Here is an 18,209-nt window from a genome sequence, read left to right on the forward strand (position 1 = left end):
ATCACCGCTGGGTGGGGGGGGCCTGGGCGGTACCACGGCGGGGGGGGGCAGGCGGTACCATCGCGGGGGGGGTCCCGGCTCCCCACCTGTCACGGGCGCCCCGGGCTCCCTCGGCGGCCGCTGCTCATCCCGGTGCCGCCTCCCACCCCGCGGGGCCCAGCTCCACCGCCGCGTCAGGCCCACACCGCCCGCGCTCCCGGAAACCCCGCCCCCTCGCCTCCACCACACCGGAAGCGAGGGGGGGGAGACAGGGCCCGGCCGGGCGGCGCACAGCACAGAAACGGCGGGACAGTGCGTGCTGCGCATGCGCGCCAGAGGCGGCGGTAAGTGACGGCGTTCTGCGCCGGCCCCCGGCTGGGGCCCAGTGCGCATGCCCGGCGCCAGAGTCTACCACGTCCGCACGCTGGCAGCGCTGCCTGCTCCTCGCCACCCCCGGGGGGCCGGCCCGCTGCGAGCTCCGCCCCTCGGCGCTGATTTGCATAAATTTACATAAGGTGTAATGGAGTTCGGCCTAGCTCTCGGTGGGATCTTGGGCTAGTGGTGGGAACAGCCCCTCCCCCCGCCAAGAGAACCCAGCACCCTGGGGGGGCAGGGTCAGCCCCCCCCATCCAGCTGCCAGGGCCCCCGTGACCTGGGGGCGCAGGGTCAGCCCCCCCATCCAGCTGCCAGGGCCCCCGTGACCTGGGGGCGCAGGGTCAGCCCCCCCATCCAGCTGCCAAGGCCCCCGTGACCTGGGGGTGCAGGGTCAGCCCCCCCATCCAGCTGCCAGGGCCCCCGTGACCTGGGGGGGTAAGGTCAGCCCCCCCCATCCAGCTACCAGAGCCCCCGTGACCTGGGGGGGCAGGGTCAGCCCCCCCATCCAGCTACCAGAGCCCCCGTGACCTGGGGGGGTAGGGTCAGCCCCCCCATCCAGCTACCAGAGCCCCCGTGACCTGGGGGGGCAGGGTCAGCCCCCCCATCCAGCTACCAGAGCCCCCGTGACCTGGGGGGGCAGGGTCAGCCCCCCCATCCAGCTACCAGAGCCCCCGTGACCGGGGGGGGTAAGGTCAGCCCCCCCATCCAGCTACCAGAGCCCCCGTGACCTGGGGGTGCAGGGTCAGCCCCCCCATCCAGCTGCCAGAGCCCCCGTGACCTGGGGGTACAGGGTCAGCCCCCCCATCCAGCTACCAGAGCCCCCATGACCTGGGGGCGCAGGGTCAGCCCCCCCATCCAGCTGCCAGGGCCCCCGTGACCTGGGGGTGCAGGGTCAGCCCCCCCATCCAGCTGCCAGGGCCCCCATGACCTGGGGGAGGGTAGGCCCTGGACCCCCAGCCCTCTAGCCTGAATCCTGCAGGGAGCAGAGCCCTGCTCCCCATGCCAGCTGAACCCCACCTGTCACTAGCCTCATGGCCTCAGCCGCAGCAGGGGGGAGCCTAGGCAGCCAGCCTGCTGCCCGCAGGGCTCATGCGGCCACGCCAACACTCGCCACGCGTGGGTTACCACTTGGGCAGTCTAGCTCAGGGACGTGGGGGCACAAGAGCATGAGGCTACTGCCACCCCCCTGCTGTGCACATACCGAGCAAGAGAATTGAGCCCTGCACTCAGCCTAGGGATCCAGTGTAGAGTTTTGCCTCACACATCGCAACTCTTGGGTAGCGCCCCTACACACTTTGCAATGTATAGTTTCCATACATGCCTTCCTCTCCCACCCCCTCCGGAGCCGCAGGCCTGAGCGGGAGGGAATGCAGCACTTGCTTACAGGGATGTAAAATCCTACTTAACTAGTTAACAGGGTGACATATTTAACCAGTTAACCAATTATAACGGGGGCAACAGCAACCTGCCTGCTAGTTAACCATTCACAGCCATAGCTGCTTAGCACCACTGCTGCAGAAAGAACATAAGAACGGCCAGACTAGGTCAGACCAAAGGTCCATCCAGCCCAGTGTCCTGTCTGCCCACAGTGGCCAATGCCAGGTGCCCCAAGCGGAGTGAACAGAACCCATTTCCAGCCTCTGATGAACAGAAGCTAGGGACACCCTTCCTACTCATCCTGGCTAATAGCTATTGATGGACCAAACCTCCATGAATTTATCTAGCTCTTTTTTGAACCCTGTTAAAACCCTGGCCTTCACATCCTCTGGAGAGGAGTTCCACAGGTTGACTGCACTACATGAAGAAAAACTTCCTTGTGTTTGTTTTAAACCTGCTGCCTGTTCATTTCATTTGGTGACTCCTAGTTCTTATGTTATGGGAAGTCAATAAGTTTTCCTTATTTGCTTTTTCCAATCATGATTTTATAGACCTCTTATTCTATCCCCCCTTAGTCTTTTTTTTTCTAAGCTGAAAAGTCCCCCTCTTTTTAATCTCTCTTCATTGGTTCCCGTTCCAAACCCCGAATCATTTTTGTTGCCCTTTTCTGAACCTCTTCAAATGCCAATATAGATTTTTTGAGATGAGGTGACCACATCTGCATGCAGGATTCAAGCTGTGGGGGTCCCGTGGTCTGATACAGCGTCAATAAGATATTCTCTATTCCTTTTTTAACGATTCCCACCATTTGGTTTGCTTTTTCAACCGCTGCTGCACACGGCGTGGATGTTTCCAGAGAACTATCCACCAGGACTCCAAAATCTCTCTCTCGAGTGGTGTTAGCTAAACTGGTCTCCACCATACTGGCTACGTCTAGACTGGCATGATTTTCCGGAAATGCTTTTAACTGAAAAGTTTTCCGTTAAAAGCATTTTCGGAACAGAACGTCTAGATGGGCACGGACACTTTTCCGCAAAAGCACTTTTCGCGTCTGTGCCAATCTAGACGTGCTTTTCCGCAAAAAAGCCCCGATCGCCATTTTCGCGATTGGGGCTTTTTTGCGGAAAACAAAGCTGAGCTGTCTACACTGGCCCTTTTGTGCAAAAGTTTTGTGCAAAAGGACTTTTGCCTGAACGGGAGCAGCATAGTATTTCCGCAAGAAGCACTGATTTCAGACAGTAGGAAAGTGCTTTTGCAGAAATTCAAGCGGCCAGTGTAGACAGCTGGCAAGTTTTTCCAGAAAAGCGGCTGATTTTCCGGAAAAACTGGCCAGTCTAGACACAGCCACTGTGTGTAGAGCTGGGATTATTTTTCCCAATGGGATTCCCTTTACGTTTCTCAACATTCAATGTACGGCAGAAAAGGCAGTGTCCCCTGCGGAGGAAAAGAGAGGGAGAGAACTCAGGCAGCATCTTGGGCCAAGAGCTTGCTGAGCGAAGAATGAAGCCACAGAAGTGAGAGCTCCCAGAAGGGAGCTACAATGGCATAGTGAGGAGGGGTGGGGAGGGGGCTGTTGCCCCCGGGGGCCATGGTAGGGGGGCACCAATTTAGCTGCCAAAAGTTTAGCTGAACGCTCCAGGGTCTGGGAGTGGAATCTCTCCCTGCAGGCCGGTGGCCTGGCTCTTGCTACCCCTGCAATTGCGTCTGTCGGCTCCTGCCGCACACCAGGATGACCAGCTGGGCTGGGCTTGGTCAGAAAGGCCCCTGTTCTGCTTCTCATTTTCCTTCAGCGGCAGAAAGTTTCCTGGTGGGGCTGGTTTCAAACCTGTTCATCCGCGCAGGAGCGTAAATGAGATTCGGGCGCGAATAAAGCCAAAGAGCCGCGCGCTCGAGCGAATGGGGGGCTCCCAGGTTTTTTAGCGGCTTGTTTTAAAATAAATTCCTGGGTGATTTAGGTCAAATAAAATCCCAGACGCTTTCAATAATTCAGCTCGGAGTAGGGGCTGGTTCCCGGGAAATCGTAATTCTTGTTTCTGGTCCCTCCGCGGGCCGGGCGGGGGGTCTGGTTTCACACGCCGACCTGCGGGCGTGCTCTCAGGTGCTCCTACAGGTTTCTGTGCCCCCTTGAGATGTGCTACATCAACCCCGCACTGTGTGTAGGAAACAGGAATCCAAGGGCGCCGCTTCCCCTTTGGCAGGGCGGGCTGCGTTCAGACACCGACCTCGTCTCACCTTCCGCCGGGACCTGTATTTCGCTGTCCAGCAAAGGCCGCAGCTCCGCGATCCCAGGGTCCAGACCCCAGCAGCACTGGCTGCGGGCTCAGGTGGGTTGGAATGGGTAGGACTGATTTGCCCCCTCGGGGGGAGGGGGATAAATTTTGCCTTTGGCCCCGGGCACATAAGACCTTTGCTGCGCCGCTGGAGAGCGTGGCAGAGCAGAAGCAGACTGACAAATGTCAATTAAAACCTGGGGATTTTCTTTTGCCAGGGCACAGAGGAGGGACGAGGAAGTCAACAGTTTCACCCCGCTGCTGGTGGGCAGCACCATGGGCGTTTTGCCCCAGGGAGCATAGTCCGTGGAATAAGGCGGGGACCCACTACCGCCAGTAATCAAACACAGCAGTGCTGCAGTAAAACCTGTGCAGAACTGCGCTCTTCAGGCAGTCCCATGCTTCAAGGGCCTGCGCAGGAGGTGCAGTTTGGCGTAGGGCCTACAGTAAGTCTGACCTCTCAAGCTGGGAGCAGGGCGGCAGGCCCTACCCCAGCGATGCTAATCCCGGGGCAGGTCCCCTCTGCACTCTGGTACAGTTTATCTGCGGGGGGAGAGGGTGAACATTCACCACTGAGCAGCTCTGTTTTGCTGCCGCTCTGGAGGTGCGGAGTAAGCACTATCGCCACCCACTGCCCATGAATCCTGCTTTCAAAGCACGAGCGGCAGAGCCCTAGGCAAGCCCAGAGGGATGAGAGGAAGAGGTCTTGTTTATGATTTATTGCAACAGCAACGTCACACCCTTTCAAAAGCATGGCCCATGCGGTGAGTGCGTTCCACACAATTCCAGTGGAGCGGAACGGGCTGCCCCCCACAGATGCTCCTCCTCGGCTCCAGGAGGGAGGTTACGTTTTGGTTAACTGAACAGTCGAGTCACCTCATGAATTCTTCTCAGTTAGTTGACTAGTCTACTTATCGGTTAGTCGACCAGTGCGCTCCGGCCCCACCCCCGAGGAGTCCCCTGCCACTCTGCGCAGGGGGCCAGGTGGGAGCTGGTCCGCGAGGGGAGCCAGTTTAAAAACCAGCTCCTCTTGCGGACCAGCTGCCTGTCACTCTGTGCTGCTGCCTCTGATACAGAGGCAGCATTGTGGGGCGGCAGCAGCCCCAGTCTGGCGGGGGCGGGGGAGGGAAATGTGTGTAGGCTATAGCATTAACCTGTACACTGTTGCTTATCGGATCATCGGTCAATCGACTCCCCTGTTCATCCCTCGTCTCCAGCTCACAGCTGAGCGCTTGTGGATTAACCCAGTTATGAAGCCTACAGGCGTTTCCCGCGGAAAGTGAGCGCTTCAGAACAAACAGGAAGGCCACTGCAGGCACCAAGCTCAAGAGATGCAGCAACGCCCGCAGCCAAAAGTGCCCAAGCCTCTCCGCAAGGACGGGGCCTGCCCCCAGAGACACGAAACCATCCGACGGTTGGGCTTAATAAATACCAGCAGCGAAAGGGAGGGAGAAACCTTGGTTAGAGCAGCAGTCGGCCCTACCCATGCACAGGGAAGAGAGGGCACTTGGACCACACGAGGACCTGGCAGGGAACAGTGCTGGCTCTAGGACAGCGGGGGCTCTAGTGACAGCTGCACTTCCATCAGCTGATGAAGCCAAAGGCAGCCAGTCTCATCTTGACTCCAGAGCCCCGGCCCGCAGGCGTCTCCAGCATCCGCAGCTATGCCAAGATGGAGCCTTCCCGGCTGATGCTGGCCTGCAGGCCACTCTCTGGTAAGCTGAGATTGCCCCGCTGCCCTTGATACGAGTATCACAGCGCTCGGCGGCGGAGGGTGGCTGCACAGTCTGGGGGTGGCTAAGTAAGGACAGAACCGGGGAACAGCCCCTCTCTTCTGGGCACTGTGAAGCGCAGACAGCGTGGGCTCTGCCATCTCTCAGCCCACAGGACCTATTTGGGAGCAGTAACCCCCTGGAGTGCGGGGGAACCGTTAGAACTAGCTAACTCACCGCCCGACGGCCCCAGGACTCCCCTCTCCCCCTGGAGCAGGACAAGCCATAGGCCGCCGAGGGGTGACAGGAGTTTGCTCTCCGGACGCAGCCTCTCTGCACAGGCTCCCCTCAGGAGCGCAGCACCAGCCGCACGGATGGCTCTTTGATACAGATACATGTTCACTCAGAACAGAGCGAATTAAAAAACGCTTTTCCCTGCCAGGGCCACCACACAGCACGGTCGCGATCCCAGCGCCCGGCCCGGCCTTGGGACGCAGCAGCAGGCAGCTCCAGAACGGTCTAGTCTCTCTACACCCCAACAATGTACCAAAGCCCTGCCTGTAGGAAGGGACGCGAGGTCTGTTCCCTTCACTGGGGACTAGGGCCGCGAACGGGTAACCGGTTAGCTGGTTAACAGGCCGCTCCAGCCCCACACGGGGCCAGGAGCCGTGGCAGCCCCGGGAGCAGTTAACCATGTAACCGATCGGTAATTGTTTTTCTCATTTGGGGCCGGCGCGGCGGAGTAACCAAAGCCAGACGCCTGCCTTGTATCTGCACGTGGGCAAAACTACTTCTCTCCAGAGTCTCCGTGCCACTCAGCACGAGGGGTGGGACCCTTCGGCGGGCAGCACGGTGACTCCTGCATCCAGCCTCTCCCGACAAGGACAATTTCCTCCGCTCTGGGTAATCTGACGAGAAAGCTGGTGTGTGCAGAACCGCGCTGCAATGCCACTGGCCCCCAGAGCCTAACATCTCCCCGCCCCTCACAAGCCAAACAGTCCTGGACCCCACCAAACCAATCCAGCCCCTCAGCCTGCTGCCGGCAGACGCTGGAGCTGTCCCGGGACCTGCTGGAAGCCACGCCACGCCACGCCACGCCACGCCACGCACCAGCAGCTTACTGCAATGTCTGCACAGAACTCCACAACCCTAGGGGAAACCCATGCCTGGAATACAAGTGTAACGCTTTAGGGGGCAGGTGGTGGGGGGGGGGGGGGGGGGGGGGGCAGAAAAGAAATCTCTGTGGTTCTTAGACTAATACACGTGGACGGACAACACCCAAACCAAAGTCTGCGTGGTGCTCAGAGCCCTTCCGTGTGGTTTTCTAGGTTGCTAGGAAACCCGCAGACTCGAGTGTCCCAACTCCGTATTCTCTCGGTACGGAGGCTCGAGACGCGGCTTCCTAGATACAGGCAAGACCCTGCAGAGGGAGAACGATAGAAAAAGAGAATAGAAAAGAGCTTTCAGTGAGCTATCGCGCTGGGGAAAGGTGCTAGGAAGCCCCTCCGACATCCAGCGCCCGTTCTCGCCACGTCTTCTCTGCCGAGGCCTCCGACAGAGGGGGCTCGCGCCGGGGGAGGGGCTCCGTCGCAGGCCCCGCCACACAGCAATCCCAGCCCATTTCACACCACGGCTTGCGCCCTTTGCGTTTATTCGTAAGGGAGGAGCCAGGAGCAGAGGCCACACACACTCCACTGCCGTCACGCTGGGTCCCAGGAGCAGAGGCCACACACACTCCACTGCGGTACGCTGGGTCTGAAGGAGATGGGTCTCTGGGTACCCCCACGCAGGGTTCCGTGCGGGGAAAGAGCGTGGTGGCAACGCTGGCCCGGGGGCCGGCCACTAGCAGCTACAGAACCAAGCCTTCCAGGCACTTCTCCGGGCTCAGTGTGCCTTCTTGCCCAGTCTCTTAAAGACACTCACCGTGCCTGTATTGTCCATCTGCGCGCTATGGATCTCACTGGTGCTGCTTACCTTGGCGCTACCCAAAGTCCGCTTTATTGTGACCCTGAACTTCGGCTCCGCTTTGCTCTTGGTGCTGGTGACACTGCTGTCCTGGGCCTCGGCGGGCGGGGGGGGCTTGCCCAGTCTCTGTGCCACGCTGACCTGCTTCTCCTTCGCCGCCAGGGCGGCGCTCTTGTTGCCCAGCCGCCGAATGGTCGTCACGGCTGGCTTTGCCTCCGAGCTGGTGGCCTTGGCTTTGACGGTTACTCCTGGCTTGGCGCTTTCCTTGTGGGACGGCTTGGAGAGCTTCTTCAGGACCCCGGCGTACTGCAGGACGGAGGAGGAGTCGTCGCTCTCGGTGCCTTTGTCCTCGTCGGCCTCCAGAGCATCCCCCAGGCGGCTGAAGACCCCTGTAGGCTGCGAGGACCCACAGGCATTAGTGTCCCGCCCAAAGATTGTCCGTGGCAGGGCAGGGTGGCCTAATGGACGGAGCACAGGACTGGGACAGCTTCTGTTCCCAGCTCTGCTACCTGCCCCGCTGGGAGACCTGGGACAAGTCCCTGTGCTGCTTCGGGCCTCCGTTTCCCCAGCTGTAATGGGGGAAGTTACATAGCACTTGGCGACGCACTGAGAACAAGGGATTATTCTCCTACGATGGCTCAGGGGCTGTACCATACCCTTCCGTGTCGCTGGAGAGGCCTGCATTTCCTGGGGGATTAACAAGCTCATAACGACCCTGCTCTTATGCGGCACCTTCCGTCGTCCGCTCTCAGCGCACGAGCAGCACCGACTGCGGAAGCTGAGGCGTGGAGCGGCGTGACTCGCCCACGGTCCCCCCCGAGGGCAGCAGAGCGCTGGGAACGGACCCCAGGTCTCTGCGCTCCCCGCCCAGCACTGCCTCGCTGTTCCAGGCGCGTCTCAGGTCTGTATGTGAATGGGCGGATAGTCCTCCCCTCCCCGACCAGGCAGAGCAACATCAGGGCAAATGTCCCGCTCCCCACCTCCACCACCAGGGACCTTCTTGTCAGTGGCCAGGAAGCTGGGTGCTTGCAGCCCCAGCTCTCTCTCACACGCCAGTCCTGTCCCACGGCCACAGAACCCCCCTCCGCTCTCACCTTATTTCCGGTGGTCGTGTCTGCCTTCATCTCAGCCCCCAGCCGGTCAAACACAGACGTCCTGGGCACACCTAGCCGCAGCAAAGACCAGAGAAGTGCTTTCAGGCTTCCACGAGAGAGGAAACTGGGGGAGGGCTTCCATAGCCATGAGGAGAACCCCATAGGAGGGGGGCAGGAAACGGCCCCCTCGCCTCCACGAACACCCCCTCAGACCCTGCGGCAGAGCCCTCCTCGGGCGCGGCATCACGGCCCGCCGGCATCCGACGGGGAATACGTGACGTGCCTCTACCACTCCACCTTCCGAGTGCTTGCGAGGAGCCGTAAAGCTTTCGCACGCCCCCGGCGCGCCTGGCAGGCCGCTGCCGCCTCAGAGGAGGAGTGCAGCGGCCAGGGTCCAGCACGCGGCTCGACACCGTGGCAGAGGGGCACGCTGGGCAGGATTCTCACAGAAACCAGCCAGGCGTGCGCCGAGCCACACGCAGGACCCGAGGGTGCGTGACCTCCTTGGAAGTCCCACTTACGCTCTGGCCTTGTCTGCACTAACAGCTGCCCCGCTGTAACTGCGCCAATACCACTGAATTTGCACCTGCCACCTCCGCACCCAGATGTCTTCCCCCCGTGCAGCTACGTGGGGAGGGGCATCAGCTCAGGCAGTCCCCAAGAAAGGCGCCACACTGCTAACAGTATCACGCCCACAGGCACCCACTGCATGGCTGGGTCAGGCCACGTGCGCAGGCCCCTCGTGCGCCAGTATCACAGGGCTGGCTCGGGACTGCCAGTCCCACGTGCTCAGCGAGCGGGGGTGGACAAGGAAGTCTCGTCCGCCTGCTTTGACAGCGCGGCTCTGCTGCCACGTCACGGTGCAGGCAGTGCTGCTGTGCTAGGGGCAGTCCCGGGATAGCAGGGAGATGGGGAGAGCGAAGGGGGGACTAGCTTGTACCGGACCAAGACCTGTTGGTGAGACCCGTGCTGGAGCCGCACAGAGCTGGGAAGCGACCCGGTAGATCCGGGGTGGGACAGATGGTTTCGCTTCCGTCGTCAGCCCCGCTTGTGAGACCGAGCTCAACGCTTGCCTTTGCCGGGACACTGCGCGTTCCTCTCCCAGGCCCGCAGAGGGGCTCCATGGTGCGGCGCCAGCGCGGGTCTGTCCCCCGCGCGAGCTGTTCAGTGACAGGCAGGACCACCCCTGGTGTGTCTCTTGGTGCCGGATCCGGGGACGACAGCGTGCCGTGGATCCGGGGACCACGCAGACACATGCTGCCCGGGGGCTACAAACCCGCCAGTGGTACCTTTGGCCGCCTGCTGTTCCAGGATTTTCTTAGTCCTCGGCGTGGTACCTTTTGGCATGTTGATGATGTACTTCCCTTCCATCTCGGCCGTGACTCGCCGCCGCTTCGCTGGGACCTCCGCGCTCTCGGCCGCCGCGTCGCACAGAGCTGGGAAAAGAGACCAGTCAGCGAACTAGCCAACGGGGGTCCCTTCCACAGGCGGAGCTGCAGGGTGGGGGGGCTCTGTGAGGTCCTGGAGCTTAGTCCGGGAGGGGGGGGAAGAGGCTCACGCTGCCCCCTTTCCCCAGGCCAATCTCTCAGATCCTATTGGCGGGTTGTTTCCGGCCAACAGGAGCTGAGGACTGGGCTGCAGACGGGGAGATCACACGAAGCCTCTCCCTCCCTCGAGAGGGAAAAGACACAGAGAGCGGCCCTGCATTTAAAACAGCAGCTGCTGCATGTCTGAGGGTCCCAGCAGGGTGGTCCGTGGGCCGGATCTGGTGGCTTGGCAGGCTGAATCCAGCCCTCCAGAGGCATGTTATCCACCCCTGTACTAGAGGGCAGCCTCTCTAGTCTAGGCGAGATCTGAACAGGTGACCCGGAAGCGGGAGGATATGCACATAAGGCAATCTTGAGATCTGGTCGCAAACTGTTTCGAGCAGTCGTTTGCGTTTGCACAGCCTCTTACAGCCAAACAGCCTCCAAAAGGCGTCACAAAACGCACTAAGTGATCACACCACCAGACCGAAATCACCTCACGGCCCACGGAAATGCAGCCAGCTCTGGGTACATGAGCACAGCGGCTGGTAAGCAGCTCACAGCAACGCTACGTAAGGCTTTAGAACAAAGCTTTCTTTTTCTGAACAAGCAAGGGCTGCCCAAGCTGGATTTCGAAGGGTTCCTAACGTGTCTCCCTCCCACCTGCTTTTGCGTTCTTCACAGCCGTTTTGTTGGACACCGTAACGGAGATTTTGGATGTACCGGTGTCGGGTCTTCGGACAGGCGTGGCAGGTGGTGAATCTCGGCTTAAGCTGTTCGCAATCATACGGGTGGCAGCTGGAAGGCAAAAAGAGCCGGTGATGGAGAAGAACCAGGCACCGGCGACGTATTCCTAGCGCACTCCACAGAGCAGGGCTGCTGTGCTGCTCCCTAGCGCTTCACACCCCAGGGCCTTTGGCCAGGCGGGGAAGGAAAAAGTGACCCTGCGGCGCCAGCCCTGCCACGCTGAACAAGGGAGCGGCGCAGAGGCCGACGCGGGGCTCGCCCTGGGGCTGGACGAGGGGCGTTACACACACCGCCTCCCCCCGTCAAAGCAACCAAGTCATTTTCTCATGCCATATTCAGAACTGCAGGAGCCTGTGCCCTGGGAAACGACAAGCTACTAAGCCAACAGGGCGTGCACAGCGGCCCCTGCGTGGGCTACAGAAAAGCAGCCCTCAGGCGAGGGTCACCCCCAGCCAGACAGCAAGCCGGGCTGAGCTCTGAAGACGGACACGGCTGCCAGGCCAAGGGCAGGAGCCCCAGAGGAGACTGGGAAGGGAGCCCTGGTGTCCGGAGAGTCGGACTGTCCTTACCGCTGCTGGCATTCCTGCGCAGCTCTGACTGCATGCTGGGCTGGCTGGAGGACATCGACTCCGTAGCGGCCTTGCACATCTCCTGAGAGAGAACACGGCGAGACGGAATGGGACAATCCCCACCGGGGCTGCAGGGCAACGCTGCTCTCACCGGTAGCCTGAAGGCCACGTCCCAACGGGACAGGAATCGGGAGGGCTCCATTGAGGCCCAGCAACACCCGCGTGGCTCTGGGCCTCCCCTCGGCGCAGCGTGGACACCAGGCCGCTCTCCGAGCAGGGACTTGGCAAGGAACCAACTAACCTCTAACACTCCATTTTCCCCCATCACCTCCCAGGAGTTCAGCACGTCAGGGAGGGAGCGGCGCCTAGTGGTTGGGAAAGGGGGCGGAGTCACAACTCCTGGGTTCTAGTCCAAATGCTGCCAGTAATTTGCCACATGACTCCAGCCATGGGGCCTTCTGGCGCTGCCTCGCTTTACCCAGTCTACAAAACGGGGGCTTGTGCTCCCGTGGGACGGTGCAGGATAGTCGGCCAGCTTGCCTCTGGGGGTCTGGAGATGGCTGGGAGCTTCAAAGAGGCAGTGCTACGGGAACAAGTCAGAACAGTAGCAAGGATCTCATGGGCTGCTACAGCTTTGAAATTCATGGTTACTAAGGCCAGAGAGCTGGCCTCCTTCACAACAGGCCAGAGACTTCCCACCTGTGTGTCCTGCGGCTTGCCCAGCAGCTGCACTGGAACCCACCCAGCCTCATGTGGAAGTCTCCTAATTGAAGTCTCCACTGAAACAGCTTTCCAAAGGCCATTACCCTGCCTTTCAAACAGGGGCCTGACTCCTGGGGGAAACCCAGCGGCACGCCCTGATGGCCGGAGTCCCTGCCGCTGAGAAGCTCTGATTGAGAGGGGTACACTCCGTGGTGCCAGGGCACGGCGCCGGGCTCAGGTTACCCGCGTAGGGAAAGCCTAGTAGATGCTGGCAATGACACACGTCCCCAAGGCGGCCAGGGCAACCCAAGCCGCTCCCAGACACTACCTGTCTGTAAACGACTTTGGCATGCTTGAGGATAGCGATGATGTCTCCCACCACCGTGATGCCCAGCTCGTTCATGATCTCCTTGCTCAGGTCCAGCAGCATGTTCTTCTGGATTCTGTACAGAACAGAGCAGGCAGGGTCTCAACGCATGCACAACCCCCATGCCAGAGAACTAAAATACAAGAAGATCCGATCCCAGCTCTGCGACGGGGGCAGCAGCTGGAGACAGAACGCGGCTCAGGCTTCCCACTGCCAGATGTAAGAGACTCAAGTATCCAATTAGTCGTTAGTGCAACTACTGAAGCAGACTGGAATTTGGCCAGGATGCCAGGGCTATTACCCTTGCTCTCTTCTGCAGAACAGATCATGGGATCTTCATGAGCACAAGTGCTAGGAAGCTCAGGGGCAGCCCCTCTGGCGGAAGTCTCAGGCGTCACCCTTCTGGGGGACCAAGGAGTGCTGAAAGGCTGGAGAGGAGAGCTGGCCCCTTTCTCTCGGCAACGTGAGCTGCCACCCTAACCGGCGCCACAGGGTGAGGGGCCCGGGACTCCGCCCAGAATGACAGGGACTAGAACAGCTGGGAGCAAGATTCCAAGGCCAGCAAAGACCAGTGTGACCATCCAGTCTGACTTCCTGCCTAGCCCAGGCCTGAGTCTTGTCCCGCACTAATTCCTATTTGAACGAATAAAGCTAATAGAAAAACACCCCGTCTTGATTTAAAAACTGCCAGTGATGAAGAATCCACCACACAACCCTTGACAGGTCGTTCCAATGGTTAATTGTCCTCCAAGAACTAATTACTCAACAGAGCCTTTAAGAGGGATGTTGACACTTCAGTGGTTACGTGTTTATATGTGAGGGGGAGAGAAGGCAGCTCTGCAGGGAGCCAGCACTTGCAGGGAGCCGGCTTAAAAGCCAGCTCCGCACGCCCACCCGCTCCCACCTGTCCCTGATTCGCAGGCAGAAGCATGGGGGGGGGGGGGGGTAGATGAAACCATTTACACCAGGGGTGAGGATCCTGGGGGCCAGATGCATCCCCTGACTTGCCTGAATCCGGCCTCCGAGCTCCCTCCCAGCATTGGGGAGCCCACACTGGTGCTCCAGCCCCCCTGCTACCTCATCATGGGGCTGGAACACACAAAATCTACTAGCCCCCCACCCCCAGCTCTGGAGTGTGAGGGGAACGTGGGAAGAGTCTTTCTCCATCTCAGTCAGGAGCCACATCAGCGAGGGTTTGTTTTTGTTTTCTTGCTTCTCACTTGTGGGCGGCCCCCGACCCAAAAAAGGTTCCTCACCCCGATTCACACGTTTATACGATCACGTCCCTAATTTTTAGGAGCAAACTTGTCCCCTACAACCAGAAAGGAACTCGGACCTCGAGAGAATTAACACTGAATACGCAGAGGGCTATTTGCACCTGAAAGTTATTTAAAGGCATTTCTTCTCCCCAGCCTCTCTGTAAAGAGGAGAACTGAGGCAGGGAGGCGGGCACCCCCTGGCTCCCTTAGCGTATTATAACGGAGTAATAAGCCTGCTGGTGACACTGATGCGTTTCGAGCGCCGCATGGGGGTGTCCACTATTTCTTTTGAAGCAACAGAAACCTGTTGCCTGTTTCTCTGTAGCCTCACCTGTTATCCACAAACATAACCGCATAGTTGACAGCAGGGCCTGGCGGAATCCCAGCTTCCTTAAAAAACTGAATCCATTCCGAGGTTGCTGAAAGATGCAAGACACAAAGCAGCTCCTAAGTCATGTGAATGAATTAACACAGTCTGTTCTGATGCCGGCTCCTGGAGCAATCGCCCTGCTAGCCCAATACATGCAGTAGCAGTGACCGCTGCTAGAGACACAGGCAGAGAGGGACCGACACACACAAAACAGAGAAGTCACAAATCCCCGTAACACTATATAGCCTGGAGATCATGAAAACACTAATTATGGTCACGTGCAGGGCTTGACAAACGGCGGAGAAAGCTGCTCGCCAGCCCTGCACTGCGCATGCGTGCGCCGCCGGTAAACGGGGTGCGCAGCTGAAATCTACTCGCCACGGGCAAGTAGATTCTATAGTTTGTCGAGCCCTGGTCACGCGGACCAACATGGTCCAATCATTGCCTGGTTCTCCCCATCTGTTGTCTAGACTGACCCACTGTGAACTCTTCGGGGCACACACCATGTCTGTTCCGCCTGCACCGGGCATAACACAAAGGAGCCCTAGTCATGAACAAAGGCAGCTGCACTTTGCTGTGCTGCAGGTCTGTTAGGCACAAACCTTTGGGTCACTGGTGCCACTTGGGAGAGCCAAGTGATGCCCAGACAGCAGCCGGGTAAATCCGTACCAATCAAGCACCTTTTTTCACAGAGCTGTTGGGTGGGGTTTTTTGGGGGAGGGTGGGGAGGAGAGGAGATCAGTAGTTGTTTAAATCTTTAGCAAACCACAAACCATCAGACTGTTACTGAAAAGCATCAGTGCAGCTTCCTCATCCATCAAATTCGTAGTCATTTGGAAACCGCGAGGAGAGGGAAATCCAAATCAATTCAGCATAATATCATCAGCTACCAAGTTCAATCTCAAAGCATGGAATACAGTCTAGGATCACACTTCCTGAAGTAACACGGGAGCGAAACAACATGCAGGTCTGAAGTACAGGCTCTTCACGGTCTATTCTAGTGTTTCTCAGAGTGACAGAGGACTCTAAATCGCAGCTGGCCGTTATGCTGTGTGTGCTGAAAGGAGCCTAAGAATCACAAGCTTTCTCTGTGGAGTTCCTGGCCTTCGGAAGAGTCTGTCATGATCAGAGTGTCACTTCAGTATCTTTTCTGTGGTCCAGCGCACAGATCCCTGGCAGCACATGCCAAACATTCGCAGCTGCTGTCACACATCAGCCTAGCTGTTCATGCCCCAGCAGCTGAATTCCTCTTATATTGGACTATAGCACAAAAGTTACTGATCAGATCTGCTCTTCTGAGCTCCTTTACTCCAGGGCTATCCTCTTACTAAGTCTCAGTTTACACAAGAAGGGGGACAGGCAGGGCCTTAAAAAAAATCAAAATATCACCCTTTCGACTTACCCATTGTAACCGACACCATTGTGGCAAATCCAGACAGAGCCCCAGTGGGGCTGGGCTGTCACTTGTGTGAAAATCCTGCAATGAGGCAACATATTATTGAGGCAACTGAGCTTCACAAATGACGCAGGGAGAATTCCAGCGCCGGCGTTCATGGAACAAGAATAGCCCATTACCCACTCCCAGCCCAGGCGTTAAAACCACAACCTCCCCACTCTGGTTCTACCATGGCGGCTCTTAGACGCAAAAGGATTTTTGATTAGACCAAGTTAGGCTCCAGTCCTTTGCCCAGGGCTACAAATATTTCAGTGCTTCTTAAAGAGACAAGGGCAGAGGCACAGGGCAAGGAGATGGTGACAATGCCAGTCATTTCTGTATATCCGGTTACTTAAGGGCATGTTTGTGATAAGGATCTGGTTGCTAAGAGTTCCTTCCCTTCTGTCATTCTCTCTCCAGGGTCTTATCCCGTACTTGCGGAAACAAATGAATGTCTACCTAGGATGGGGAGAGACCAAGGCTTGGCTGGGACTGAGGAACTATTTACCTATTAGAGACGAGGATGGGAATTTTCATCCTTCAGGAAGCAACGGAAGGTTAAAAAATGGCTGGACTGAATGAATGAATGAACTGGAAGCCGCTCACAGAGCTTTCCGAGGGCTAGAATCGTAGGACTGGATGGGACCTGGAAACCTCACCTAGTTCAGTCCTCTGCCCTCAAGGCAGGACTACGGCAACTCAGCCATTCCTGCTGGTTGCTGCCACTATGATTCCAGCTTGGCCAGTGAGCGTTGCTGGGCCTGTGGGCACTGCCTGGGGCCACACCCCCTGAGCTAGGGACGTTTAAGAGCTGAGCGCCAACTGGTGGAAGGCAGGAGATCGGGACCCCGCAGTCTCGGCCCCATGGCTCCGCTGCAACCCCCCCGAATCTCTCCCCCCGAAAATCTTCAGTAGCCATCTCACCTGCACAGCCCTAGTTCCGCCCGACCGCCCCCAGCACTCCCCATAGTCCCAGTGTCTGACCCCCAGCTCTTCCTCAGCCTGTCACCCGTACAGCCAAGCACCGTGCCCCCACCTCTGCTGCTCCTGCTCCCCGCCAGCCCTACCCCCGCTGCCCCCACAACTCCTCCCCCGCCCCCTCCCCCGCCGGCCCCCCACAACTCCTCCCCCGCCCCCTCCCCCGCTGCCCCCCACAACTCCTCCCCCGCCCCTTCCCCGCTGCCCCCCACAACTCCTCCCCCGCCCCCTCCCCCGCCGGCCCCCCACAACTCCTCCCCCGCCCCCTCCCCCGCCGGCCCCCCACAACTCCTCCCCCGCCCCCTCCCCCGCCGCCCCCCACAACTCCTCCCCCGCCCCCTCCCCCGCCGCCCCCCACAACTCCTCCCCCGCCCCCTCCCCCGCCGCCCCCCACAACTCCTCCCCCGCCCCCTCCCCCGCTGCCCCCCACAACTCCTCCCCCGCCGCCCCCCACAACTCCTCCCCCGCCGCCCCCCACAACTCCTCCCCCGCCGCCCCCCACAACTCCTCCCCCGCCCCCTCCCCCGCTGCCCCCCACAACTCCTCCCCCGCCCCCTCCCCCGCTGCCCCCCACAACTCCTCCCCCGCCGCCCCCCACAACTCCTCCCCCGCCCCTCCCCCGCTGCCCCCCACAACTCCCCCCCGCCCCTCCCCCGCTGCCCCCCACAACTCCTCCCCCGCCCCTCCCCCGCTGCCCCCCACAACTCCTCCCCCGCCCCTCCCCCGCCGCCCCCCACAACTCCCCCCCGCCCCCTCCCCCGCCGCCCCCCACAACTCCCCCCCGGCCCCTCCCCCGCTGCCCCCCCAACTCCTCCCCCGCCCCCTCCCCCGCTGCCCCCCCAACTCCTCCCCCGCCGCCCCCCGCCCCCACTCACCGCCGCGCGCCGCCCCGCTTGTCTCCAGGCCCGGGGCCAGGCCCAGCCGGAAGCGCCGGCCAGCGAGAACCGGAAGCGGGCTCCCCTCTAGGCGGCGGGGAAACCATCGAGCGCTGGGCGGACTCAGCGCCTCTCGCAGCCGCCCCTGTCCCGCGCATGCGCGCTTTGCGCCCGGGAGTGGGGGCCAGTGGTTAGAGCAGGGGCTGGGGGCCAAGACTCCTGGGGTCTCTCCCCGGCTCTGGGAGGGCAGTGGGGGCCAGTGGTTAGAGCAGGGGCTGGGGGCCAAGACTCCTGGGGTCTCTCCCCGGCTCTGGGAGGGCAGTGGGGGCCAGTGGTTAGAGCAGGGGCTGGGAGCCAAGACTCCTGGGTTCTCTCCCCAGCTATGGGAGGGCAGTGGGGGCCAGTGGTTAGAGCAGGGGCTGGGAGCCAGGACTCCTGGGGTCTCTCTCCAGCTCTGGGAGGGCAGTGGGGGCCAGTGGTTAGAGCAGGGGCTGGGAGCCAGGACTCCTGGGGTCTCTCTCCAGCTCTGGGAGGGCAGTGGGGGCCAGTGGTTAGAGCAGGGGCTGGGAGCCAGGACTCCTGGGGTCTCTCTCCAGCTCTGGGAGGGCA

At 60.0% G+C, this 18,209-nt stretch overlaps 2 protein-coding genes across 5 annotated transcripts in view; both read right to left on the reverse strand.

The window, feature by feature from the left end:
- The window catches only part of AKT2 (AKT serine/threonine kinase 2), a 32,823-nt gene extending 32,559 nt beyond the window's left edge, over positions 1 to 264 (reverse strand). Inside the window, exon 1 of the mRNA XM_075915531.1 lies at positions 87 to 264. The gene's annotated coding sequence lies outside the window, so the exon portion shown is untranslated. The remainder of the gene's footprint in view (positions 1 to 86) is intronic.
- A 4,441-nt stretch (positions 265 to 4,705) lies between these two features.
- Positions 4,706 to 17,739, reverse strand: CUNH19orf47 (chromosome unknown C19orf47 homolog). 4 transcript variants are annotated; one of them, XM_075915004.1, is made up of 10 exons: positions 17,601 to 17,739; positions 15,715 to 15,789; positions 14,274 to 14,361; positions 12,645 to 12,759; positions 11,615 to 11,696; positions 10,962 to 11,096; positions 10,062 to 10,208; positions 8,773 to 8,843; positions 7,688 to 8,074; positions 4,706 to 7,133 (listed from the first exon to the last, which is right to left on the reverse strand). In XM_075915004.1, the coding sequence occupies exons 2-10, from the start codon at positions 15,731 to 15,733 to the stop codon at positions 7,116 to 7,118; spliced, it is 1,062 nt and encodes a 353-aa protein (XP_075771119.1). In that variant the 5' UTR covers positions 15,734 to 15,789; positions 17,601 to 17,739; the 3' UTR covers positions 4,706 to 7,115. The 4 variants fall into 4 exon arrangements, with proteins under 4 accessions (XP_075771119.1, XP_075771118.1, XP_075771116.1 ...); XM_075915003.1 differs by lacking the exon at positions 4,706 to 7,133 and having other exon boundaries at positions 7,334 to 8,074; positions 10,110 to 10,208; positions 17,601 to 17,738; XM_075915001.1 differs by lacking the exon at positions 4,706 to 7,133 and having other exon boundaries at positions 7,334 to 8,074; positions 17,601 to 17,738.
- Positions 17,740 to 18,209: the final 470 nt, after the last annotated feature.

Source organism: Pelodiscus sinensis, unplaced genomic scaffold (assembly GCF_049634645.1).
Source record: "Pelodiscus sinensis isolate JC-2024 unplaced genomic scaffold, ASM4963464v1 ctg34, whole genome shotgun sequence".
Lineage (NCBI taxonomy): Eukaryota > Metazoa > Chordata > Testudines > Trionychidae > Pelodiscus > Pelodiscus sinensis.